At 45.4% G+C, this 26,024-nt stretch overlaps 2 protein-coding genes across 11 annotated transcripts in view; both read left to right on the top strand.

Moving 5' to 3' along the window:
• LOC148641991 (calmodulin-binding transcription activator 1-like) overlaps positions 1-10,014 on the top strand; it is a 442,365-nt gene extending 432,351 nt beyond the window's left edge. For all 10 annotated transcript variants that reach the window (XM_088617429.1, XM_088617430.1, XM_088617428.1 and 7 more), the window contains one exon: positions 1,711-10,014. In XM_088617429.1, the coding sequence (XP_088473555.1) occupies positions 1,711-1,774 (64 nt within the window). In that variant the 3' untranslated portion in view covers positions 1,775-10,014. The remainder of the gene's footprint in view (positions 1-1,710) is intronic.
• Positions 10,015-11,470: 1,456 nt separating this feature from the next.
• Positions 11,471-26,024, top strand: vamp3 (vesicle-associated membrane protein 3 (cellubrevin)). The gene is made up of 5 exons (XM_088617603.1): positions 11,471-11,626; positions 19,194-19,275; positions 21,555-21,713; positions 23,550-23,601; positions 24,108-26,024. Coding segments are annotated over exons 1-5 (312 nt in total). The 5' UTR covers positions 11,471-11,624; the 3' UTR covers positions 24,125-26,024.

Below are 26,024 nucleotides of genomic sequence, written 5' to 3'. Positions count from 1 at the left end.
CTGTGTCCCGACAGTGGGACTGCAGCTGTGGAATACTGAGCAATGTGTACCGTTGTTCCCTTGGGGCTGTAAGAGTCCTTCACTTACTGTATAGCACCCATCAGTCATTTTAAGCAAAACAAATCTTATCTATCACTAGGAATTCTGCTGGATACCTTTGAGTTAGTTGTGTGTCCAGGCATTCAACTCGAGCCCAAAACTACTTCTTTAAAATTCTTTTTAAGCTCTTTGTGTTGTTTCACTTCCTCCAGGAGTGGTGGGGAGTGAATCAGAACTCTCTCCCTTCCCTCTCCCTCTCCACGCTGGAGTGACTCCAGATCGCTCCTGTCTCGTTTTCAGTTCCTGGAGGGAGGAGCACAAGGCATCAAGCTTCCTTGTATTGGACAGAACAGTCTGTGTGAACACGGGTACACTGTTAAACTCTTAGTGGCTTTTGAAAAGACGGATAAGGTGCCTAAATGCTTCAGGACAGGGGCTGTAAATAACTGAATTGCGGTGCATGAAGCTGGCATTTGGCATCACTCCTCTCTGTCTGCAGGGGGGCATATTGATCTCCTATAAATTACTGTAACGCCATCAATGTGTAAAAGAAAGATCTTTTGAACTGAAATATTGATCTTATTTCATTAGGAAGAAATGGGAAAGTCATTTTAAACCCCCGTTTGGCATAAAATTCAAGATGCATCTTAGGCTATGCAAGCAGATCCTTGAGAGCTGTATCCCTTTTTGCACCTCTCAGTGCCGAAGGAAGAAGTTACAACTCCTTTTTTCATCTTGACAAAAGGGTCTCCTGCAAATGCACGCTTGATGGAAATTCTGTGTGCAAGCCCTGCACCGTTCCTGCTGGTCCTGCCTGTGGGCTTCGACACACTACTGGCCAGTGAGACTGCTCCCTCCCACTCACAACAAGTTGAGCCGTTACGCTGGGCTCCAAACACAAAAGAACTGATTGAAACTTGTTCGCTGGTAGAGGATGCTTGCTTTTGTTTCCAGTCTATTTTTTTTTATTTTGATCCTTTACTAATCACACATGTTTAAAGGCTCCCCGCGCGCTTTGCATAGGCTTATTTCTTGGCTGACGGTGGGCTGTGATTGCTGAGACATGGAGCAAGTTGTTATTGCAGGTCATACGACACTCAGAGAATCGAGTCGCCAACCGTGCTGTGATTAAAACAAGAATTCCAGCGATTTACAGCCGTTATTCCTGCGGTCAGAGGCTAAAACCCCTCCAATACAAAGTAAAGCTCACCTTATTTGCTGGATGATGTATGTCCTTTGAGTAGAAAGAGCATCCCTTCTCTATTATCATTAACTAGGTAACCAATCAGGGCCGAAGCCTGTTCCACCAAAAGTCTGCGTCTAAGCTGTCTTTTTACACTCATGTTTCTGTACATTATAGTCACCCAGTGTAGAATCAAGTTCCCTATATTTAGGGTATGTAAAAACACAAACACCCATTTTTCACAGTTATATATCAGTGTCAAATAGTTTTGTAGGAAGTTTTTAATGGAGCATTACAGGTAAACCGTGTTGCCATGTGACATTGAAGGTGGGCGTCTGAGATGGAGCAGACTGCAGATTAAGACCCAGCCGTTGCAGTGCCTGTCTCGGACCCAGGCCTCCTCTCTCCCTGGGGCAGACGCAGTCCGTAGACTCTGGCGTCTGGCTCCCGCGCTCATTCCCCACCCCGTGTTTCGTTTTGTCTTCCAGAGTGAAAGAATTGAGAAGGGACAGGGAACATGAGACCTTGCAGAAGAACCCCCTCACGATGTGACATCACTTTTCCAGACTCTTTTTTTTTCTTTTCTGTTTGTACCAGAGACATTTTACAAGAGGAAAAAAAAAACAAACAATTAAAACAAAGGGGAGAACACGGAATTCAGCGGAATCGTTGCCGTTAACACTTCGGTCATGTCCATGGATTCTGCTATGTACAACGGCATTATTTCCCCCTTGTTCTTTGTGTACTGAGGAAAGTCGAAAGTCCCGCGGAATTTTAAACTCTACAAAAATGGGGGGGAAAAAAAACATTATCTTCATGGCATTTTTTGCACTTTTCATATATTGTTTTTTTTTTTCGGAGCAAAAACAGCAAACATCCTGAACTGGGGGCTCTTGGCGTAGTCCCTAGTGAGATCAGAAGAGCGCACACGGAAGATCGGAGAAGGTCGCCGCAAATATGGAGGAAAGAACAAAAACGCGTAAGCATATTGGGACCTGCTTCTCAAGAATTGTTTTATGCTTTTATTTTATTTTATTTTTTTAAAAACGTGACTGATTAATCCATTTGATGAACATGAACCAAAAACCGTCGGCGCCACACGCTCGCAGCTGTCTCGCCACGCACACTCCTGTACACGCCCAAGCAAGCGCAGCGCTCCCTCCCACACACCTGTCGTCACTGCTGGTTGGCCCTCCTGCCTGTCAGTCAAGCCGGGAGGGGGGCGGGACTTCCTCTGAATGTAGCTGGGCGTCTGCAGAATTGCGCGGGTTTCTCGAAGGGCGGTGTCGGTTATGATTTTGCTTTGGAGGGTGGATGCAGGTAAGAAATTAGTATTTGTGCTGCTGGAGGTCCAAGAAAAAGGGGACCCCCCCCCTTTTCAAAAGCCTACGCTATTTGCTTTTTAAAATTTCTTTCAGAAGTTATTAGGAGTTCACCCATTCCGTCTCTTATTTTCAGTTTTTTTGTTTTTACCGCTAGCCTGCCTTCTGTGAGTCCCGTGTAGTTGAATCAACTCTGTTAGTAAGAAAACTATTTTTTTAAATGCATGTGTATGGGCTACGGTTCGTCTCTTTGCGTGTTTTTATATACAACAACAAAAAAACAAGTTTAATTTATTTTATTTGTCGTTATAATGTTGTGCCGTCACCCATGTTCCCGCTGCCCTCCTCATGTCCAGCACTTTATGACACTAATATAGTTTAATATTCTCTTACGTTGAGTTATGATTTTTGTACGCGCCTTATTTCGTTTTTTTTTTTAAATAGGGATAATTATTATTTTTTTTTCAAATTGGTTTATTGTTATTTTTGTTTTGCTTTTGTTTGTTTTTTGTGTTACGATTACGAAGGTTGTTGCGTTGCAAATGCCCTTCAGAGACTGTGCCAGGTGTCTGAAGGGACGATCACATTGCCTTGACTTGCTGGAGACTCTGGGCTGGAGTCCCTTCGCTCTTCCCTCCACAGGGGGAGACAGATCCATATTTTTGACTATTGAGCGGTATCTGTATATAAAGAAGGTAGACGGTACGTGGAGATAAACATTTATCGGAAGGGGATTGTATTTTAAGAAATATATATTATTTTATTCATAAAAGGGGACACTAACATGGTAAGTGACAAAAAAAGAATATTTGTATAGTTTTGTTTGAATGCCCAAGTCTGGTTGTATTGTTTGTACATATTGTAAATATCTGGGACAAACAAGGAGCTATGTGCATGAAATTTAAAGACATGAACAAATAAAGATAAAAAAATAAAGCATTAGTGGCTATGATCTGTAAAATGATTAAAAAATATTTCACTATAAGAGTATTTTATTTTAAATGTTCTTTAAAAGAACATTTTGCTAAAGCATGACCTTATTGCAAAAAAAACAATAAATCTGTATTTAGAGTTAGGAAAAAAGACAAAATTATCTTAATAAAGACAAAAAAGGTTATGTTTACATTTTTTTTGTTTTGGGCTACCAAGAATTTAATCTTTTTTGCCAATGGTGCCGAGTAATGTGAATGCTATATTGCTTAACAAGAGAATTACGTTATAATCTTTGCAGAGCAGATAATCATAAAAATATACTAGCATTAATACCATACAAAAGTCACACCACTACCAACCAATCAACACACACGAAAGGTCTACACAAAGTGCGGAAGGAGATGTGTTTTAAAAAGTCTCTCGTGTTTCTCCTCTCTTCTCAGTGGCATTAAAAATTTAATTGGACAGATTTGCTATTCCTATTGCGAGACAAACTTATGAGCAAACAGCCTAACACAAATAGATACAATTGCAAAACGCAAAGGAAGACACGCATACACACAAATCGCACAGAGGAGAGTGTTTAAGATCTGTAAGCAGAAAATGAAGAGACTGAGGTGGGGGTGGTGTCTTGGTAGTTCTCTATAACGGGTTTGTAAATAGCAGCCTTGGCCAGGGTAAAATCCAGCCCTGCACATTTGTCTTTGAAGGTACAGTGTTAATTGGGGAGATACGGCTAGTATCCCAGTGAATCATGGCTGTGCATTACATGAAACGTGGTTTTAAAATAAAAGAAAGCGTTCTGGTTTAACTTGAATGGATTGAGTCACATCAGCCTGGTCCTGTGGACAAGGCGGTCCAGCCCCCTTCTGGAATAGGCTGCAGCGCTGGCCGTTGGGCTGGGGTCAGTGAAGGGCGCCCAAGCAAAGCATGTTGGGTCACGAAAGACATAGGCCCCGTGTTTATATGCCAGTGAGCTGGTGATTGGTTGGAGGTGGGATGTTTGTCTTTCTGCCCATTGTTAATTGTTAATGAACGCCATTTAAATCCGTGTCAAACCCCTGCTGAGTTTGGAAAAGAACGATCAGTCTGACTTCAAGGACGTTTAGAGGAAGGATGTCTGATTTTGGAAATTAAAAAAATGGCAACAAACCCTTTGGCACAGACGCCAAGCTGCCTGTCTCATTCGTGTAGCTTGAAGCAGGCTGGTCACCTACAGCGCAGAACTAGAAACGTTGTTTCAGACGCTCTCTGGAATTATTGTCACATCAGGGGGGCCATCGCGTTCAATCTCCTTTTCAATAATTCTGTTCGACACTGATTTAGAGCTGCAGATTCAGGGCGAATGCCAGTGGACAGGCTGGCACAGCAGTTCATTGCAGATAGATGCCCTCCCTCTGCAGAGAGAAGGATGTAGCCATTCAGTAGCGGCGTGTTGCAGTAATGAAGGGTGTAATAGTTCGTAAGGAAGTAAAGGAAGGAACAGAAATGAATGCAAAATCACAAAGTCGTCAACAATGAGTAAAACACAGGGAGTCAAAGTTATGACATGCATGCAGACAGTATTACAACAATATTTAGTGTAAATGAGAAAGGGGGTCAGTTTGAAGAGTTATAAATAACGTCCCGGTCATGTGATTCCCTTTTGAAGAAAACAAAAGATTAAGAAGGGATCCTGTCAGCTCTCTATTTGCTGAGCTTTCACAGAAACCCTTATATTGATGGGAAAAGCAACAGTGCAACTGATTCGGTAGATCCTCCACTTCTGTTGACTCTAGACAGGAAGCTGGAATGCAGAGGAGTTTTTCAAAGACTGGGTTGATGGGCTGGTGTTTTCATCCAACCAAGGCTGCTATCGGTTCAGGCACGGGCCAGGCAGCGTCTCTCTCCAAAGGGCACAAGCAACACTGAGCTGGACACGGGGTCCAGACCGGAGACCTCTTTCTGTGTAGGTGGAGCACATCGGACGCCATTGAAACCTGCCTGACTGAGGAGGGAGAATGGCATGACATCTCACACTGCACGCAGAAAGGGGTGTCACAACAGTTCTAAGGTGCTACAAAACTATGATGTCATATTGAGATGGGGGGGTTGGAGGGGAATGTTAGATTGGCCTTGTGGGAATGGGGGGGCCGATACCAGCCTCTGACGTGCGGTGGGAATGATCGTCTTGCCCTGAGGAGGGGTCATGCGAAGGCGAAAAGGCTGCAGTAACTCTCGGTTGCAGTCTGTGCTTTGTGAGGAGAAGCCAATGAAAAATGGGGGCAGTCTCTCTTAGGAGGAAAGCAAAGCGCTTGCCTAGGCCCGAACGTCAGGCCCGTGACGAGGAGTGTTGCTGTGCACTTTGCGAGTGGACACTGGCCCCTGGGCTGTCAAAGAATGTGCTGTCAGTGATGGCCGGGTGTGGCGATCAGTTCTGTCTGTGGGAATGCATGGGGGGAAATGACCCTGCTTTCTTTTTTTCCAGAAATGTGTCTGTGTACTGTATGTTTATTCTGTTTCCAGGAGGTTATGTGAAGAATATTTGAACTTTTTCTTCTTTTTTTTTTTAAAAGTCCATTGCAAAGACTTGATATGTAAACCTTTTGCTAAAAGTGTTTATGTAGAAAGTGCCTAATCATATCTGAACAGTGACAAAAGCATGCAACGTGTTTAAAGAAAAAAAACTCCATTAAAGTATTATTTAAACCAATTGTAATATGGCGGTTCTAGAAGAACCAGTAACTACATGAAGTCATGGTTATTCTTTTTGTAATGTCGTAAAGAGAAACAAAGGGCCTGATTTTCCCAGTAGGCAAAGAGAATTAACTTTCGAGCCTTTTGCCTACGGGGAGAATTCAAAACCAAAATGTCAATTTTGAATCTGAACCATCTTTTGAAAATCCTGAGAAGCTTTGATTTGTCTTATTGGGTTTCAGTTGTCCTTGTTAAGATCCCATGAGAAAGAATTTCTCTGTAGTATGATGCACAGCGGTCCAGCATCCATTTTCCTCATATTGCAGGACGATTTTTTTTCCCCTGTTGGATTTCCGTTCTGCGGATCCAGAGAGAGGATTACACAAACACATCCATTCTGGCCATTCCTGCCTTGCATTCATTTTTAGGGTGTCATCTGTTGCATTGTTGTGGGAACTGAGAGTGGTCTTATATGCTTGCATGGGTGATCTAGTTAACCAGGTGCCTAATCAGCACCCAAAGCATGCCTATTTTTCTAGTATCGGTAGTCAAATAGACACGTAAAAGACATTGTTCTGTAAACAGAGAATGCAGATTTAATGTAGCACAGGACTATAGAAAGATGGAGGGCTTCTTTGTGCAAGGCAAAGCAATCTTTACTTGTAAGCCAACCAACAGCAGTATTCTTTATCTTGGTTTTGGGGGCAGCAGGGATTTTGTAAGGCTTCTGTTTTCAATCCAAAAAGAGTTCTTCCAGTTTCCTGTGTTTCCGGTTTCCTTGCTCGCTTGGCCTTCCGTAATGCAAAGGACTATATTACCACACACTCGCGGCTTCACTCGCCTGCATGGGCTCACGCAAGGCACAGCGCAGCTGTGTCACGGATGGTTCCACCTCCCTGTTTTGTATTGTTCTTCAGGGTGCCAAAAGTAGGGAAGGTGAGGATCTGTGGGACCAAGAGGACAGAATTCCACAGGGATCAGCAGCCAGTTACTTTAAAACACTGAAGGTCACGTTTTCCTCAGCTTCCCCTGGAAGTGTTTTCCTTGAGTTTCAGGGTGTTGCACAGCCGGACCTATTGAGATCTGTAGCCAAGTTAAGGAAAACATAATCTATATTTCACACTTAGGGGCATTTAATTCATAAGGGGTTTTCCTTTCCACTGGGGGGGCTGCAGACCCTCCAGACAATAGTCTGAGGCAAGACCAAGGGCAGCAGGGTAATCTCTGCACATTACTATAGTATTCCAGAAGAGATGCAAATTAGACAGCATTATCAATTCTTGTTTAATCAAGACAGTGTTAATAGTCCTGTTTTGCTATGAATGTGAAGTTGGCTGCAGTGCTCAGCCATGTGGGCAAAAACCTTGGACGATGCTATAAAATAGGGCTACTTCCCTTACTTCTGGGGAGCAGGGAGGGTGACAGACATCTTATCCCACCTGCTTCATGAAGTAGCTGTGCTTCTCCTGCAACCTGCAGCCCCTGACATGGAAAAATACTACAGAGGAATCGAATTCATTTCTTTCACAATGAAAGTTATTGCTGATGTAAAACCTTAAACCAAAAGTCTGAAATAGTCCAAGAGGTCAGTGGGTTTAATTAGATGTGCCCCAATTCCATTAGTGGGCGTTACGGATTGCTTTGACAGCTAGATTCTGGGATGTGTTGGCTAATAATCCATCGTCTGATTTAATTAGTTGAAAAATACTGCCAGTGTGCCAATAGAATTTGACTTATTATTGATTTTAATTATGAATAATGCTGTGCTAAAACACTCCAGAAGTGCAGTTTCTTGATTCATGATGAACATTAGGATTTAGGGTTATTCTGTTTTTGTGTAGCTTGTTTTGGAGCAGAATGTGCGAAGGTTGCGTGTTGTCTAGGTCCGTTGTGCATTCACGCCAGGCGACCCTACTGTAGATATATCAGAAGTACCTGATGCACCCAGCCTTGGCTGGAATGCCAGCATGCAGACAGTGAAACATAGACTGGCAGTGATATCTATGGAATTACTGCCAGATCAGCATGGTGAGGTGTGTTTAAAGCCGCCACATGCGTGTGTCTCTTCCATGCAGACACGGGACATTGGCCTACAGTGTGCAAACATATGAGCACACAGTTCGTCCTACACACAAAGTCAAATGTCTTACCCCTCCCTACTCAGGAGTTAACAAGCAGTGCAAGAAGTCTTAACCTTCTCTATGAATCATTGTCTCTTACACTGTCATATACAGAAAGATAAAATACACTTTATTGTTCCCTAGGGGAAAAGTTTTATGGACACACATTGCTTCTGTGCATCTGAATATATCGCACAAAATGACACATCACATCAATCGCGCATGCATAACTAATTACAAAACATAACCATGATATATTACACTTGCATAGTTTGTTACAGCATAAACATATACTGACACAATGGCATTGACCCTTGCCATTTATGTGTATTAACTGCTTCAATAGATAAGGGAACAAATGAATATTTGTATTTATATGATTTACGTTTAGGAGCCCTGAAACATTGATTCGTGAGGAAAAGGGGATGTTCATAGGGATATTCAGAATGAAGAATTTGTGAAGGATCTGATATCATTTTACCGCCTGTCTGATCATGGATTTTAAAAAAATTGTTAGCTGGAGTTCTGCTTCACATCTCCAGTGCAAGACAGTGCAAATAGGTCAGTTGTTTAGCACAGCAGATTTCATCGTATGGAGGTGTTTTGCATTTTTAGAGTGTTTTGGCAAAGTATTACTACAAAATTGGCTGTTAGATTTACTTTGGTAGTTGGTCCCATGATCCCATCTCCCATGGATACTAAAAGACACATGTAGCGTTTTTAAAGTGAGAAACATTAGGAAGCAGCAAAGAAACTCCTCCTTCACCAGTGATGTCGATCACAAAGATCCGGCTTGTGTTTGGCAGCCCCTTTCGCTGGAATTTGTAAAAGCGGCTCATTAACGATTTTAATTGAGTTGAGTGAAATTCATCTCGGCTCCAAAGCATCCGATTTCAAAAAAATCCTGGAATTAAAGGGAATCCTAGAATACTGTCCGTTCACATTTTAAAGATGGGGAAATTTCACATGCTAGTATCCGAGTCCGATCTTGGAGAAAGGTGATAGGCATCGAATTTTGAGTGTCAACTCCAGCTGTAGTAACTGGACACCACAGACCCACACACACCTCCCGCACTGCACTCGAACACAAAGCAGGTTGGATCACTGGGGAAATATCAGAGCAGATTCTTACAGTACAGGGCTTTCTCCTTACAGACACAAAGCAATAAATCTTTTTTTTGTTGGGAGTGAGATCTCCAGGTCTCTAGAAGAATATCAAGTACACCTAGTTAACTTCCACTTCTGCAGTTGCCAGTATTGCGAGACAGGTGTTCAGTGATTTATGGACAGCGATATCATGAAACCCCTGGCCTAGTTGCACGTTTTTCATCATTTCCAAAAAAAAATTAAAAAAAAAACAACAAAAAATGGCCCTGCTTTTTTTAACAAGGCAGTGGGCCCCCAACACTTTGCATGTGAAACTAGTGTTAGATCTTTCTCTCCTCTCTGTCTGTCTAATTTCCCCTCTCTGTTGGACTCCTTCTCTCTGTTCCTGCTCCCTGCCCCCTTCTCTCCCCTTCTCTCTCCGTGTCTGTCTCTCTCTCTCTCTTTTGTAAGTTTTATTTTTGTAATTGTGCATGTAAAAGCGTCACTGAATCGATGGAAATGTTTAAAAAAATTTAAAAAAGAATTCAGCTGCTGAAGCCATGCAAAACGTTTTGAATTGCCCTTAAAATATGGAAGATGTTTTCTGAATGCTTTATATTCTTTCTGCTGTAAAATAATAAAAAAATGAAGAAAATTCTCATAGTATGATGTTGCTTTGTTTTGTTTTTTCTGTTATATTTGAACTTTCATGATGGAAATCTGTGTATACCCTGAAAATAAACGCTGAAGACTTTAAGCTGGGCTTATGGTTGGCAGTATGAGTATCGTTGGGTCTTTTCCATGATAATCAATGAACTCAAGTGAATTTGCTATCAATACTGATACAGTGCTAATTAAAGATGAATAAATTGCTGTTATTGCAATGTTGACAGTGCAATTGTCACTTAATACCAGAAAAAAATAAGTGCTTGTCGTAGAGAGACACTAATTGGAAACCGTAAATGCTGTCTGAGCGGAACACTCTTCATTATAGCCACGATTGTTTCCTTCGGTCCAGGAGACTCGTGCTGACAGGCTCCCAGGGGTTCTGTGATCTGGGTAATATTCGCTCAGAGACCATTCTCAGTGTCTAATTCGACACAGCTGTAGGTGTCCACGTGGAGTTGGAGCATGTTGGCTTGAGACAGTTGAGGAGCACGATGAATGTGCTACAGCTCTCTGCCTCTCTAAAACTGCTGGTTCACAGCTCTATAGGCCATAAGCGTTGCTGTGTCATTTTCCAGAAGTATTAGTGTTCTGAATCCTAAGAGCAACATGATTTCCAGGGCACAGGTGGGGCTGCACACTGGTGGTGGTGGAGGGGAGTCCCCATTACCTGTTAAGCACTTTGAGTGAAGCATCAAGAAAAGCTCTATTATTATTAGCGTAAGCAATTATTATTATTATTATTATTATTATTATTATTATTATTATTATTATTATTATATGATCAATGCTGAAATATTTACCAGAGGGGTGTTCAGGAGTGTCCATTATGGGTACTGTAACTTGAGATTTCCATTGCTAAACCCGTTTGGGTCCTACCAAGCAATGAACATCACTCTGTTCTGCCAGGATGATCTGTATAGTTCTTAACTGTGTCTCTGTTCTTGAATATGTGTTGGAGAACGACCTGTCATTTTCCAACAGGAGTCTCCTCTCTTTATTTATAGTCTTGTTCTCGGGATGCTCGAGGCCACGCAAAGCCGGTCACACGCGTGCTCGTCACGGGTGGGCATCCGAAGGGGCGCTGGGTATAAAAGAAACAGCTGCTTGCAAACTGGTGTCTCACTAGAGTACACTCTGGAGACTTTCTAAAGTAAATCGACTTGTAGGTCAATCTTGCAATGCTAAAAAAACAACAACCACTTGAAACCAAAAATAAATAAATAAAAAGGCTACGACAAAAAGTGAACGCATCTGATGGACAGTCCCTTTCATGAGACGTTTTTGTTTATTGCGATCAAGTTACTTATTTAGTTAATTTAATCCAGAATTATTTAACTCCAGTCAGATGTGTGCAGTCTGGAGCAAAGGCAAGAACAGAAATGCACCGAACTTAAACACTTAAAACACTTAAAATACATGGCCTCAGGCAAGGTAGAGGTTAGAAATTTGTAAAAGTGCGAGAAAACGGTCGAACAGCGACCGGGAGTGAGCTGGGAAGTGCGCTGTGTCTTTAAATCCTGCTGTGAAAGTTGGTCGCACTAGCTGACACCACCTCAGCCCGATTTACACTTGGTTGCTGGTCCCGTTGCGGTAATCATGTAAGTATGTTTCTCCCGGTCAAACCCGGTGCCGTTCGGGCCCCGGCCCAGAGGGTGGGCCGCGAAAACAACATTTCGACACCGAAACCGAGCGGCGGTTTTCCCGTTTCGACGTGTGAAGGGCGCCCGTGTGAGGTGTCGGGGATGCGGGCAAAGGGCGTTTGTCCCGAGTCAAGTTGCCGGGCAAGAACGAGGCTTCGTCTTAAGTTTTGACTTGTAGGCCCGTTGTTCTGTTTTTGTTTTTAAACTTTATAACAAATCCGTCGAGGTCTGAAACGGTAAAGCCAGGATCCAGGACACCATTGTCTGTGTGTTTGCTGCATATGTGTTACTTTGTTGAGGTTTTTTTTTTACTATGGGAAGTAAACGCTTTTTAATGGACCCGGCGCTGTTACTCTTTTTTGAGTAAACGCTTCATTATTTTTTTACATGATCAAGAGTTACGTTAAAAGAAAGCCGGTACTGGATCATTCGCCACTTTGCATTTTCGGTTTTTCGTTATTGAAGAAGTAACGCAGTTGAGGGGTTTATTTTCTTGCTTTAGGAAAGGGGGGGCTTCTCTTATTTAAAATGAACCGAACTTTTCCGCAGTTTGGTTTTTACTTTTGCGTTTTGGTGTCATGTTTTAATATGCTTTGTAAGAGACGTGCCGTTTTGCGGGAAATTACTTTAATAATTGACCTCGCTGTGGTCACCTCGGGTGTGTCCAGGCGCACTATCTTGCATAACTTGCTCTGAAATCACTCTTGAGAGTATATTTTAATTGGCCGGGATTCAAACGGCTGTCCAAACCTTGCAACAGGCAAGTTTTATTTTTAAAAGCTCGCTTAAAGCATAGGACGCTTATCTCGGAGGTAGCACCTATTAATCGCGATGCCCACAGTGCTGTTAACACTCCCAGGAAAATCGCAGTTTGGGTCGTTGTTTGATTATGTTCAACTTCGTAATTCATATGTACAAGGTACGACATTTATTATATTTAGGAAGAAAAATGCAATGCAAAGGACTGGGGAATTCTGTTCTGAACAAAAAGCCCAAGAAAAGTATATCCTCGTTACTAATTCATCGATTTTTCTGCTGCTTTTATTGAAATCGCCCTATATTTTGCATCCATTTACACATCTGGACAGTCTGCTGAAGCTGTGTGGGCGAATGCTAACGAGGGGGATCGCCTCAAATCTTCTTGGTAAACTAAATGAGAAGACAGATGTTATAGGTGGAAGTACGTCCTATATGAAGTTTGCAAGCCTTCCTCGTTCCCATGTGTCTTTTTCCCATTTCATTTTCCTCCCAGCTCATGGGGGCTTGCTGGCCAGGGGGATTCGCGTCCCTAAGGTTTCCCTGTGCCTGCTCGAGACCCGCCCTTTACGCTGGGTCTGTGTCCCGATCCCCGCAGCTCTTGGCTACAGGTAACGGGTGGATGGGGTCTCTGAGGCAAGTGGTGGGCATTCGGACGAGGCGAGGACGAGATGACGTCACGCCAGGGCTGCTTTGAGGTCGTTCCTAGCCCGCCTTTCCATTCTTGCGTACTGCAGGCGCGCCTCTTTAAGATAAGATCACTTTATTAGCCCTATACAACTTCTTGTATTAGGAATTTGTCTTTTCGCATACCCCAGCTTGCTCTCCCTGAGACACACAGACAGGGAGAGAAGCCTGGGGTCAGAGCGCAGGGTCGGCCATTTATACGGCGCCCCTGGAGCAGCTGGGGTGAAGGGCCTTGCTCAGGGGCCCAACGGAGTAGGATTCCCCTGCCGGCCGCGGGATACGAACCGGCAACCTTCCAGCCACAGGCGCGGATCCTGAGCCACAGAGCCACCTCTCCGTCTTTCCCCCTTCGCCCTGTCCAACTGCCACGACGGCCGTGCTTGTGGCAGGAGCCCAGTGAGGCTGGCGGTGGTGCCAGCCGGTCCCCGGCCCCTTCGCCTCCTGCTCTGGTGGACCGGCCGCCTCGCTCCACTGGTGGGGATGAAGGGGCAGAGATCCGCTTCAGGCATGTGATCGCCTCAGGCGGGCCAGAGAGGAGGTTTCTCCTTCAGCCAGGGGGAGATGGCCAGCTGTGTGGCGCAGTGCCTTTGTGCTCCTGCTGGGGATCAGCGCGTGGCTCTGAATTGCAAGATGTCGCAACAGCAACAGCTCAGGCTGTGCTGTACTTGGGGCTGTTCCCGGGCAGGCAGACAGGAGACGTCCATTCCTTGAGACACAGGAAGCCCCAAATTCCTACATGCCGCGTGGATCCTGAGGATGTCTTGGGTCTCTGCAGAATCGCGCTGGAAAGTGAATTTAGAAGATTAAAGAACACCAGAAATACCTTGTCTATTCATGCATCATTTAAAATACTTTATACTTTGGTTGCCGACAATCTGAACACGACGGTTATCTCTTGTAGTATAAAATAGCGGTCTGATACTGTCTGCTGAGAAAAAGAGCCACACAGCCAGAAGAATATTAATCCCCTTAGGTGTTTGTTAGTCTGACTGCAGAGGAAACGCAGAATATTGCATTGTGGCTCATGTGTAGCTTGGAGGGGACTTTTCTGGCTTAGTTTACAGATCCCCTATTTTGGAAAAAGGCACTGGCGCCTGGTTTATGTCAACGTTTGGTCAGCGGCAGCTCTGGTTCATCGCGTTTGTGGCTGTCAGTCCAAGTGTCGTACACCCTGAATAACATCGATAGGTGGTGTCTACCTGCTTCTTTTGAACAGGCTGCAAATAGTAAATAAAAATGGAAAAATGCAAAGTTTAAATTCAGCTTAACCTCTGTTGTGTGGATCCTCATTAGTCCCTTAATCTGTCCATCCTTTCTGTGACTGAATCTTCTAATTCTGGGTCGCAGGGATACAATTCCCTGTATCCTGCCCCGCGGCCTAGTGCCTGTTGTTTACTGGGATAGTCTCCAACTCTCCCGCCACCCTGGACTGGATGACGCGCTCAGAATATGGATGGATATGTTGTTGCCCAAATTAAGTGAGGAATATCCCCCCCTGGAGGTCAGGAGACATCTGCAGTCCCTTTAGCCCTTCATGGTCTCTGTTGTTTGTGAAACAAAACTGAGAAGTGCTCATATCCTAGTTGTTTCCTTTGACAGAAAAATAACAGAAGTTGCCGTGAAAAGTGTTCGCTGTTGTACAATAATATTTACAGACAGTGGGACTTAGACACCCCGACAGGCCCCTCTGCACCCATGACAAATATTCATATTAGTTTTATACATTTTTAAAGGATGAGGAAAATGACTCAAGAAAGTAGTGAAAAAAAACTTCTACAGATTATGTAGTGAAACCCAGAAAAACATTTTTTTATGCTTTCTTTTGTTGGAACAACTTCAGTGGGCCTGAGATTCCGTTTCTCAGTGGCACACAGTTCACTCCAGGGCCCGCGGGAGATGGATTCCCTGGTGTCCTTCGGCAGGAATTTGCAGTCCTGCCAGGCCAGAAGCTCAGGTACTAAATTCATGGGCTTTTTCTTCTAGCAGGACTTTCAGTACAAACAGTCCAGTGCAGGGTGTCTGTGTAGGCTTTCGTTCCAGTTTGGCTCTGTATTAGCCAAACCAGCTGGTTGCTGGCTTCATTGGATTGAACAGCTGCCCTGAGCTCTTAAGCAGCTGCTGCTGTACAGAGATTTTGAAAACCTGTAGGGACACCAGCCCTCCTGGACGAGGATTGGACAGCCCTGCTTTAACGTGCACCCCCGAATTCGATTGCCCAAGAAATCCCCTCAATAAATGTGGAACAGCAGAGATATTTCAGTTTCTTTTCTTCTTGGTTGCCAGCTTAAAGTCCACTTCTGCCTCTAGTGGGAAGATATTTGACTTTCCTCTTTGGACCATAAATGTGGCTCATTGTTTGTCCTGCCTGTAATAACCTGCTTCCTGATTCTCAGCTGAATACAGGCACATAGCCGTATCTATACTAGAGCCAGATTTCCATGCCTCAGTGCTCTCACCGCAGCCTGACAATTCAGTGTAAAGAAAATCCACGCCCCTTTGGTGAGGATAGTGTTTATACTGTAATTCCCCTCTTGTCCGATCCCCATCTCCTGATGGGGAAGTGCAAGTCACGTGATCGGTTTTGGGACGTCACAAGATGAAGGTATTAATGTGAAAATCAAATACAAGCACTTTACAAATTCATTGTGAGATGTTCTATTGAATTTGTAAGGCAGTGGCACAGTATCGTGTTAGTCAGCATTGCTGCTTGAGCGCTGGGGTCCTAGGGTCACTTCTGGACCTGAGGTGCTGTCTGTGTGGAGTGTATACATTCTTCCCAGGTTTGCATGTAGCTCTGGTTTCCTCCCACAGTCCGAAGACATACTGGTAGGTTTGTTGGCTTCTGGGACACCCGAAGAAGGCTCCACAGCCGAAACGTTTGTTTCTTTTCAGCATGCGTTATTGTGGGTTAGAAATGCAGATTAAGCTGAACACGGGGAGTATGCAAACTTCACACAACTACTGGGATCAACCTCAGGATCCAAAGTGCTGTGAATACCTAGTTCCCTATGTATAAATTGTTTGAATCTGTTTTTTCCTAATAAGGTGTCCACAAACTGAAATGGTACCCGTGCAGAAATCCTTTAGGATGCTAGTTCAAGATGAAGACACGGTCTCTCGTGTTGCGGTGAAGCGGTGCTTCTCTCGTGGCCTGGATCTGAGCGTGTGAGCGGAGCGGTGAGGCCTGGGCTTCCTGTCAGGCGTGCCCTGGGCTGTGGGGTGGCTGGGGGGGATCGGCACCATGCTGGCTTCACCCTGGCTGCAGACGTGTGCTGCACCAGGGCCCTCTGAGCGCATCTGGGCCGGGAGAGTCAGGTTACAGTCAGAACCAGTGTAGTGCAGTGTAGAAGATTCAAGATTTCTTCATTTGCCGTATACCACAAGTGTATTGGAATGCTTACTCGTTCAGCTGTACCCAGTAACATTAGAGAGAGAAAAATATACAGTATATATGCACAAATGACAAACTGACATGGACAATAAATTGAGACAACAGTGCAGTACCTTAAAGTGCAGATCCTAACTTGTGCAGGTGCCAAATTGAGCTGTTTAAGATGCGGAGTGCTTGGGGGAAGAATCTGTTTTTGAATCTGCTGGTCAGTGCTCTGAGCTGATGCTATTAGATTTTCTTAAGGAATAGCAGAAACGTCCCATTGTCATCGTTCAGCCGCCCCTTGATGTGCTGTAGCAATCTTGACAGCGGTTTGCCACAGAGCGCCTTGCAGAACTGTGCTGTAGCTTACAAGCAGCTCGTGACCATGGGCACAGAGGAGAGAAAACACTCACAAAGGGGGGGGAATAAAACTCTGGGGGTCCGAGGACCCCCCTCCTCCTCCATGGAACACGCTAGCGGCACGTTAATGTATATCTCCTGCTTTTGTTTGTGGAGCACGACATCTGTGACGTAGGACTGTCTCGAGGTCTTCTGTGTCTGGAGTTTGTGTAAAGTTGTGAAAGTTTCTTGCGCCCTCTACTGGGAACAATAAGTACTGGAGATTCAGGACATTTTTATGAAATGGATTTTGAATAAAAGTGAGAGTCCGTAATCATTAAAACAATTTTTGTATCTGTGGGGAAAAGAATACATTAATGTATTCTTAGTGGTTTATAAAGGAAGCAGTAACTCCAAATACTGTTCTTGCTGTTCTTTAGATTTTCCAATAAAGTTTTTGTGAAAATTAAAAAAAAAATAGTTTTTGTGTACGCCAGCTGTACACAAAAGCACATCTGATACTCAAATAACATAAATTAACACACAAAGTAAGACTTGACTGCAGTTTAAACCTGACCTTTAGCTGCAGTTAACTTAACAAATCAGAATTTTTTAAACAGGCAGTATAGCTGCTTTTGGCAAGACTCGACAGAGAATGACATCAAGGCTCTTGAAGCTGTGCTGAATTCCCTAGTTTCAAGGTCAGGATTACTGGGGAATTATGATCGCCAATCGCCACGCTTGAGGATCAGACCAGAGGTAAACAGATGGTGCCGTTATCAATGCTGTCTCGCGACACACCGATAACCTGGCCCGTGGAGTCAGTGAAGAGAATTGTCGGCATCGGGTATTTTGCAGTAATACAGATACTTCTGGATGGTAATCGTGGCTCATCTTGCATTCACCCATCCTTTTTCTAACTGCTTCTGCCAATTCAGCATCACGGGGGCAGCCTATCCCAGCAAGCAATGGGCACAAGGCAGGGTACACCCTGGGTGGGACGCCAGTCCATCACTGGACACGCACACACATACACACCAGGTTCGGTTTTCTTAGAAGTCAGTTGACCTGCCAGTATAGTTGCGGAGTGTGGGAGGAAACCCACTGTAACACGAGGGGAGCGTACGGAAAGCACCGAAGGAACCGAACCCAGGGCCCCAGCGCGGCGAGGCAGCAGCTCGACCTCTGCGCTGCCCTGCCGCCCTCCTCACATACGTGCGGTGTGTGGAGATCCTGTACAAGGCAACATGCTGCTTTATAAGTTTCGCCTACTTGAACAACAGCTGAAGTTTGGCTGCTTCATAAGTGATCGTGGAGTTCTGTGATCAAAACGTGCCGGAATAGGCGCAGGCGATGTGAAATCGGTGACTGCGAGGTATTTGCGGGGAAGGAACTTCTTCCAAGCCTGCGGGAATTCACGAGCAACCTTGGTGCTATGACACCATGACATCATTAAGTGTGAAATCGGGCAGCATGTCACAGACCTAGCACAGCAATTCTGTCGTTTTACCCAAATGGACAATATAGAGACCTGTATTTCCTCTCTGAAATTATCCTACTGCTCCAATGCCATGTAACCTGACAATAAATGAGGAACATTGCTTCAGTGACACAGCAACAGGCTGTCTTCAGGACCGAGTTTCACAAGAGCTTTGGGCGCGGACGCAGTCATAGAATCTGTTATAACGTACCTTCACGAAAGAGGTTTTTTTCCACCTACTGGGATGAAACCAGTGTCGCCACCCTCTGTTGAAATAGCCTGGGGCTGAAACTTACCCATCGCTACTGCCTTCACAGGCTTGAGCTCCAAAAAACGGGTGTGTCCGCCACATTGATGGGGACGTGTTTCTGATGATACTGCTGACGATTTGTTTGTTATTATTAGCATCTTTATGTTTGAATGTATTGACAAAACTGTTTCCAAAGAGGGTTCAAATACAGTGATGTGTTAGTAAAAAGGGTACACTTGCTAGGTCAGGATAGGGAGTATGCAGCACAGAGTATGCATTTGGGAACACAGCCTTCTGAGACGATTGAGCTGTTCAGTATCATAGCTGTCTTCTGATGCTCCTAGACCCTTCATTAGTGATGTTTCTGGGTTCAACGAGTGTTTCAGGTATTTCAACAGGGTCCGCCCTCCCCCAGGTGACCCAGCTGAGGCTGATCTGACCTCAGCTTGTGTATGGTGGCACTAAAACTAATCCTCATGGATCTCCTCTCTTGAGCCAGAATGATCTTGCTGGCTCATCCTGCTGCTTCGGTTGTTTTGCGGATGACTCGTTCCGCTCCAGCCCAGCAGGGGGAGCTGTGGGCTGACGGCAGTGTTTGTTGGCACCTGCCCTGAGACTGTGTGCTTGGCTTGATTGACAGGGCAGCTCCAGAAGGCTCCAGTCCCTCCAACATGGCGGGCTCGAACCGCCGGCTGCAGCAGACCCAGGCGCAGGTGGACGAGGTAGGAGAAGCCGCCGTTCCCGTGTGACGGCGCTCTTTTGTGTCGCTGCCCGTCTGTAGCGCTCGGCCGTCATGGAGGGGGCCAGCGGGAGTTCAGGGGCCCAGTCATGTGTCCTGCTGAAAACCCCAGTGTTTGGACAGTTCCATTCAGGAGCACATCCGTGGGGATCTGGGATCGTAGTGGCATACGAAGTGGGTGCCTTTTCGCTTTAATGACACATGTTGTTTTGAAATCTTCCCCTAATGTACACCAGATGTCCGTTTTGGGTTGTTTCATCCAGAACAAACCAAACATACCCTGTTGTTCGAGTTCAGGTAAGGGTGCCAAAGGTTAAGAGGACGCCAGACTTTGGCTGATGGTGAGCTTTCCTGGTCGTGCAACCTGCTGCTAAATAACTGCGCTCCGGACTTCTGAAAGGAATCGTTCTCTGGGAGATTCTACAGCAAACGTGACCAAAGGCAGAAAAACCCATTGGAAAGGAGAGTGGTGGTTGTGCCACATTTTACATTACTGTATGAAACAACCAGAATCGAACTGCCCTCGTCCTCCGTCTGTTGTGAAGAAATTTAACCGAGATGTCTGGGAGCAAGTCCTGAGAAACATCCACAGCCATTAGTGTGGAAACAAATCAGAACCGTTAGAAACAAGACGAGGGTAAGAGAGAGAGAGAGAGCCAGGGTATTAGCTTTGGTTTGAACTCTTTGAGCTTTTAATGGGAGCTAGATGAGTTGAACTGCGTGCTTGTTAGTATTATTATTTCTACCATTTGTTTTGTGCTTTGATTTGAGGATATCCGACATTTTTAAATGTGTGGGACACCGTTCAGAACAGTCCCAGCTAAGATGCTAAATTTCTCCCCTGAGCAGCTTCTGTAGGGCTGATGAAAAGCAGCGTGCTGTGAGAATTAAGCCTCACTGTAATTCCCCTTACTTAGGTTAATTAAGAAACTGCTCAAGCATCAGGATCTGCTTCAAGACAGATGGGTAAAACTATTAAAAAAAAAACAGAAATTGAAATTTCAAATCTTAGAATAGAATTGATTTAAAGTTCTTGCAAATTTCTAAGGCACATTTGCCCTGGTACCCTATATATAGTGACGTTCGCTCGGGGACAAGAATGCTGATGCCCAGCAGCATCAACAAGTTGAGGAACTGAGTGCATGCAGGTCACATGCTAGCTGAGCCTGCCTCAGCCTCCCAGCCCGCCGGTCTATGGCGATTGTCATAGGCTCCCTGGCTCTTATGCAACAGCCTCCGCGGTTACATAACCACCACATGGAGTTCCACGTTGTCCTCACCACCTCTTAAAGGGGCGGCCGTGGCACTCTTGTCTTAAAGGGGCGGGGACAGAGCTACAGGGGGAGGGGAGGTCGGTGCCTGTCAAGCATGCCCTGATTGCATCCGCAGACGCCTTCATGTCACTGTGAATCGGACACGTGACGGCAGAGCGAGACTTATAATTCGTCACCCTCTCACACGCACGCTTTCATCTTAGATCTTCGGGTTCTGTTCATTCAGGCCAGTAATTTCCAGCCAGTGGATCAGAGACCCCTAGAGATTGTCCAGGGGTTTTCCAGGATCAAAATGTTTTATTCATGGTAAACGCCTGTTTTAACTAGCATGTATTTGCAGAGGCACAGGGCAGTCCTGGTTACTTAATAAATCACAACATGGGAGAAAATCAGTGCAAGAGGAATCTTCTGAAACTGGGGGATCTCCAAAACCGGTAACAGTTTAATGATGAAGTGTGGTGTTATACATGACTTAGGAGGTAAGGAGTCACCCAGATGATTTGGATGTTTGATCCCTCAGGAGAAAGAGGGAGGTGGTGGATTTTGAAAAGGTGCATCAGGTGGAACATGCACTTAAAAAAAAAAAGTTTATCAATATACTTGTTGTCATGGGTGTGCTGGCCCAGATCACAGCTCTTAGAGTGATTTGGGGGGGGTGAAATTACAACTGCATGCTTTGTCTGCATTGTGCTTTATATCAATTCATTTCTTTGTGTTCACAAATGAGATCATTTTACAACATAATCTATTAGCCCATTAAACCACAGACCATATCAATCCAAGAACACCATGCACTTGGCAAACCAACGCTAACAGACAGAAAATTACCGCCATTCATCACTGTTAACGAGCATAATATTGCAGGACGTTACCTGTGATCATCTCTCGGGGACTCATTCGGATGTCCTCCTGCCTGGTTGTCGGGCCGGCGGATGTAGGTGCACAGCAGTCCCTGTGCGCTCATGCTGCGCCCCGTGTCTGTCCGCAGGTGGTGGACATCATGCGCGTCAACGTGGACAAGGTCCTGGAGAGAGACCAGAAGCTGTCAGAGCTGGACGACCGGGCCGACGCGCTCCAGGCCGGGGCCTCCCAGTTCGAGACCAGCGCCGCCAAGCTGAAGAGGAAGTACTGGTGGAAGAACTGCAAGGTGAGGCAACCGGGGGGGTGCGGCTCCCACACTTTCTACCCCAACACTGTTACTGATTACCTCACAGTGGGAGTGACGTGGCTACCCAGGGTGACTTGCGTTCATCCAAAGGACGGTACAGTTCCTCAAACTTATACAAGTTACCATTGGAGTAAAAACGGTGTGTATCTAGTGCAGGATGCACAACAGAAGCAGTGTAGTAAGTACTACCATTTCTTCCTAGGAGGGGTTTGCCATGTTGCCATGCAACAAACCTGTTTTTTCTTCAGATTCTTAGAGTGACCCAAATGTTTGCCAGACTGTTTCAGTACTATGTGTACTGTCTTTGTACAGCAAACTAGAATTTCCTCTATTAAAAGACATCGCTTAGGTGTATAAGAGCAGTTTATTATGACGAATGAACCATCTGAAACCCAGCTCTCGCGGTAAGGGGAGCAGAGTGCCACAGGGTGTTGTATCAGGACTCTTTCTAATGCAGGAGGAAGTCTTGGATCATTGTATAAACGCGCATGGAGTGGACAGGCAGACCTTTGCAGTCTGGGAAGGTTTAGAGGAGACAAGGGGCTGGACGATGGGATATAGTGCAGGATGGGATTGAAATCACTCATGACTAAAAACGGGACTGACGTGCCCACCAGATCTAGTAAATTCACCATCACATCTCGAGATACGTAGGAACAAGATTAAAAATGCCTAGATACCAAAGATACCAATAAATGGCCTAATTGAACTAATGGTTGGCTTAATGACAGCAATTTAAAAGCATTTTCTAGCTCTGTAGGCTCTGCTGACTCAGAGAGCCCTATGTGACCAGTGGGAATGTGGCCCACCAGGAGTGGAGTTGGGACTCCCTGCATAAACATCTGTGCCATATACTGTAAACCTATAGAATGGTTCCCAGTCTTGACCACACGGGGGCGACAGTCTCCCCCCAAGAAGCAGGCTGCTCAAATAGCGTCATGGCATTCCACCTGAGAGCCTCAGCTTAATCTGGAGGAGACTGAAGGTGGAGTATTCCCAGGTGTGTAACACAAAGGAGCCTTTCGGGTGAGGGAGCAGTCTGCTGTGCACCTCTGCGAGCGCAGGTCTTCGGTGGAGAAGACGGGACCCAGCGCTGACAGAGGGACGAGTGTGCATCTCACAAACGTGCTGAAAGGAGGGGAGCTAAAGGAACAGCTAGAGAGCGGTGACCCAGCTGGGTGATTCGCTGCCCCACACGGGATCAAGGGGCAGAACGTCCTGCCGTCCCCAAGTCGTCTGGGGGCTGGAGAGAGGGGTTGTTGGGACTCTGGTGGCTCAGCAGTGGAGGAGTAGGAAGTGGCACCCAAGACTTAATCCTACTGATGGAAAGAAAGGCAGGCAGCAGGGACGCACCTAGCAAGACACACAGGAGCAGGCAAACCCCGAAGGAGCCCTGCTGAGACTGGCGCCCCCCCCCGAATCGGGACAGAGTGAGAGCCGTCACCCCGGAAGGTTGGCCAGGGCGCCGGAGTGATGCCCCTACTCTTGTCGAGAAACACCCAGGGATTTTTAATGACCACAGAGGGTCAGGACCTCGGTTTTACGTCTCATCCGAAGGACGGCGCCTGTTTACAGTATAGTGTCCCCGTCACTCTACTGGGGCATTAGGACCCACACAGACCGCAGGGTGAGCGCCCCCTGTTGTGGACCAGCACATGTCTGGTCTTTCCCCTGAGTTGTATTTGATACTTTTCTACAGACTCATTCTGCGGCAGTAATACTATACGTGCCACAACCCGCTCTAAGTAATGGCCTTGGCACAGTGGAGAGAAACTGAGAATCTAACACGGGTTTTGTCTGCTTTGTCATGCACAGATGTGGGCAATTTTGATAGCTGTGATTCTGATCATCATCATTATCATCATCAGTAAGTATCGAACTTGGGTTTTTTTTTTTGTACGACCTTGCTCTGGCTTACAGCCAAGGGGGAGAAACCTTTTGAGAATTTTTTACAAACAAGCTAGCCATATTTTGGAGCAAATATTTAAATTGCCCCGCTTCGAAAATCGATTCTTTTGTTTCTCGGTGATGTGGCCTAGCCTCCTCCTGCTAAGTGCTGGTGTGATGGAGAGACACACTCCCCATCCTTCCTGCGGTGTAATCACATGGTCTTCCTCATCGGAGTGTGCATCACAACCCTTCCATTCTCTTTGGCAATACGTAGCTATTCAGAAGTGCCTGTTATAAAGGTTTGAGTGATTTTTAAAGCTGAGTAATAAAACCTGTGATCTAACTGGCTTTCTTTTATGTCTCGCCTAAATAATATGACGAAGCTGTCGAGGTGCTTCAGAGCTGACCTTGTGAACGGGAAGGAATGAAATACTCACACACTGGCTTTGTCTTCTGTTAAACCTGGCTTTCTTGTTTGTGCAGTTTGGAATGTGTCCTAGAGCACCTGAGCCGAGGAATGAAGTGACTCGGAGGAAGAGAGGTCCGCATTCCAGCACTAAACTGTTCTAACCTGCTGAGAACCACAGCTCCTGTTTATCTGTAATATACTGCACAGGTGTTGTTGTTGTTTTTTTTTTTAATGATTTTGAATGTGGATGAATGGCCCTCCGGGCGTCTGATTCAAGAAGTGCCTGTTTCACAATTTTTTTGTTGTTTTTAACTACTGCTAAATTTACACTCCATCGTTCGCCTTGAGCACGGCCAAGCGCTGCTCGGCCAGCGTGGAGGTGAGCTGTCCTGCAGACGATGTTGCCTGTCACTGCACCGTGGCCCGGCTACAGACCTTCACTGTAACACTGCTTCTGCGTAGACATTAACACCGGGCAGAAGAATAGATCTGGGTTCCTGTTGCTACAAATCTGCAACTTCAGAGTTCATGGCATGATTTGAGTACAGCTTGACTAGGACAGAAGAGAAAAGTGTGTAGTTAACTCTTGCTTACCTGGCGTTTTTCCACTGCCTTGGATGTTTCTCAGTCATTTTTCTGGGATTGGGTCATCTGAAGAAACTCTTGAGAGACGTAGTACAGGGGTGGGTGACACAGTATCGTAATTTCACCCAGAAGAACACAATCACAGAATCGTACTTAAGATTCCAGACCTATAAGCTGTCGGTGTAAATCAGTAATTGTGTAAAGGGTTTTACACAATCAATATGCATCATTCTCTTCTGTCTTGGGTTTTATTAGCCCTGTTCTAAGTAGTGAAACTTGCCTTTTGCATATGTCTGAGTTGATTACACTTTGTGGTACAGGGTTGAGCATTCAAAGGCACTGGTGAAGACCTTACTACCAATTCTGTGTTTTTTAAACTTCCATAAAACCAAAATGCGCTACACATCTTTTTTTTTTTTAAACCTTATTTCAGTTAAACATTAAATGATGCCGGTCTTACATGAAACATTACTTGCAGTTTGAAAATCTGCAGCAGAATTCTGCCCCTATGATTAATTGTACTTTAGAAGTGAACCCTGTGTCTGGAGCAGCAGTGCACTGCTGGCTGAGCCCCTCCAGGCAGAGCACAGGATCAAGCCCTGGGCACTAGTGAGCTTCAGGTGTCCAGTTGCACGCGTTAGGCCTCAGGGTGTTCCCTGCGTGTCAGAAAACCACATGACTCAGAGAGCTTACTGTGTCAAAGGAGCACGACCGCAGTTCCTCCTTCTCTCAGTGGGACAGGGGCAGTAGCACTGAACAAGACCGATTAATACTGGGGAATTTCAGAAAAAAAAAAGAAAATAAATTGCTGCTTCAGTTTTTAGTTTAAAGAGAAAAGAAACCATCCTTATGGGTGCTTTCCAAGGTAAAAGCACCGTAGGCTATCTTCTGACTGCCTTTGGCTGGCACAGTTCAAGGTGGCTCGAGTTGTCTGGGAGTCTGCAGGAGTCAGGGGGGGCATTAGTGACAGCTCTTGAGAGAGCCGCCAGAAACGCATCCTGCCATGATGGCCAGAATCGTCCAAACTGACAAGTTCCTTAGTGCCTTCAAAACACCCTCGTCTTAAGACCAGAAGGCAGCTCCACACGCACGGCTGTAACAGAACTGTTTCTCTATGCGGTGTGGTTTCCTACCAGATTGATCCACATTTCTCATTGCCACTGTCCGCAGAATAAGGAACAGTTGTCGCCTCCCCTACATGCTTGTAAAAGTGCCCGTGACCTCTGGAGCTGTCTTTCTGTACTCATTCCTGGAGTAGAAAGTGCCAAACAGGCCAGACCCTGGTCTTTGAATGTTTTGTATAATACAAGTGCAATTACTGGAAATATTTGCCTTAAAACTGTTAAGCACCAAACTTTGCTTGTGTTGTTGTAGCTTAATAAAATGGATAACGCATCATGGATTTA

The sequence above is a fragment of the Lepisosteus platostomus genome, chromosome 23 (genome assembly GCF_059453375.1).
Source record: "Lepisosteus platostomus isolate fLepPlt1 chromosome 23, fLepPlt1.hap1, whole genome shotgun sequence".
NCBI classification, from domain to species: Eukaryota; Metazoa; Chordata; class Actinopteri; order Semionotiformes; family Lepisosteidae; genus Lepisosteus; species Lepisosteus platostomus.
Note: the sequence above shows the minus strand (reverse complement) of the source record. Positions and strands in the feature narration are given on the sequence as shown.

Excerpts from the sequence above, each read along its gene's own strand:
- vamp3 (XM_088617603.1), top strand. Across the intron at positions 19,276-21,554 it reads CCCAGGCGCAGGTGGACGAG|GTGGTGGACATCATGCGCGT; the intron begins GTAGGAGAAGCC and ends GTCTGTCCGCAG. Across the intron at positions 21,714-23,549 it reads ACTGGTGGAAGAACTGCAAG|ATGTGGGCAATTTTGATAGC; the intron begins GTGAGGCAACCG and ends TGTCATGCACAG.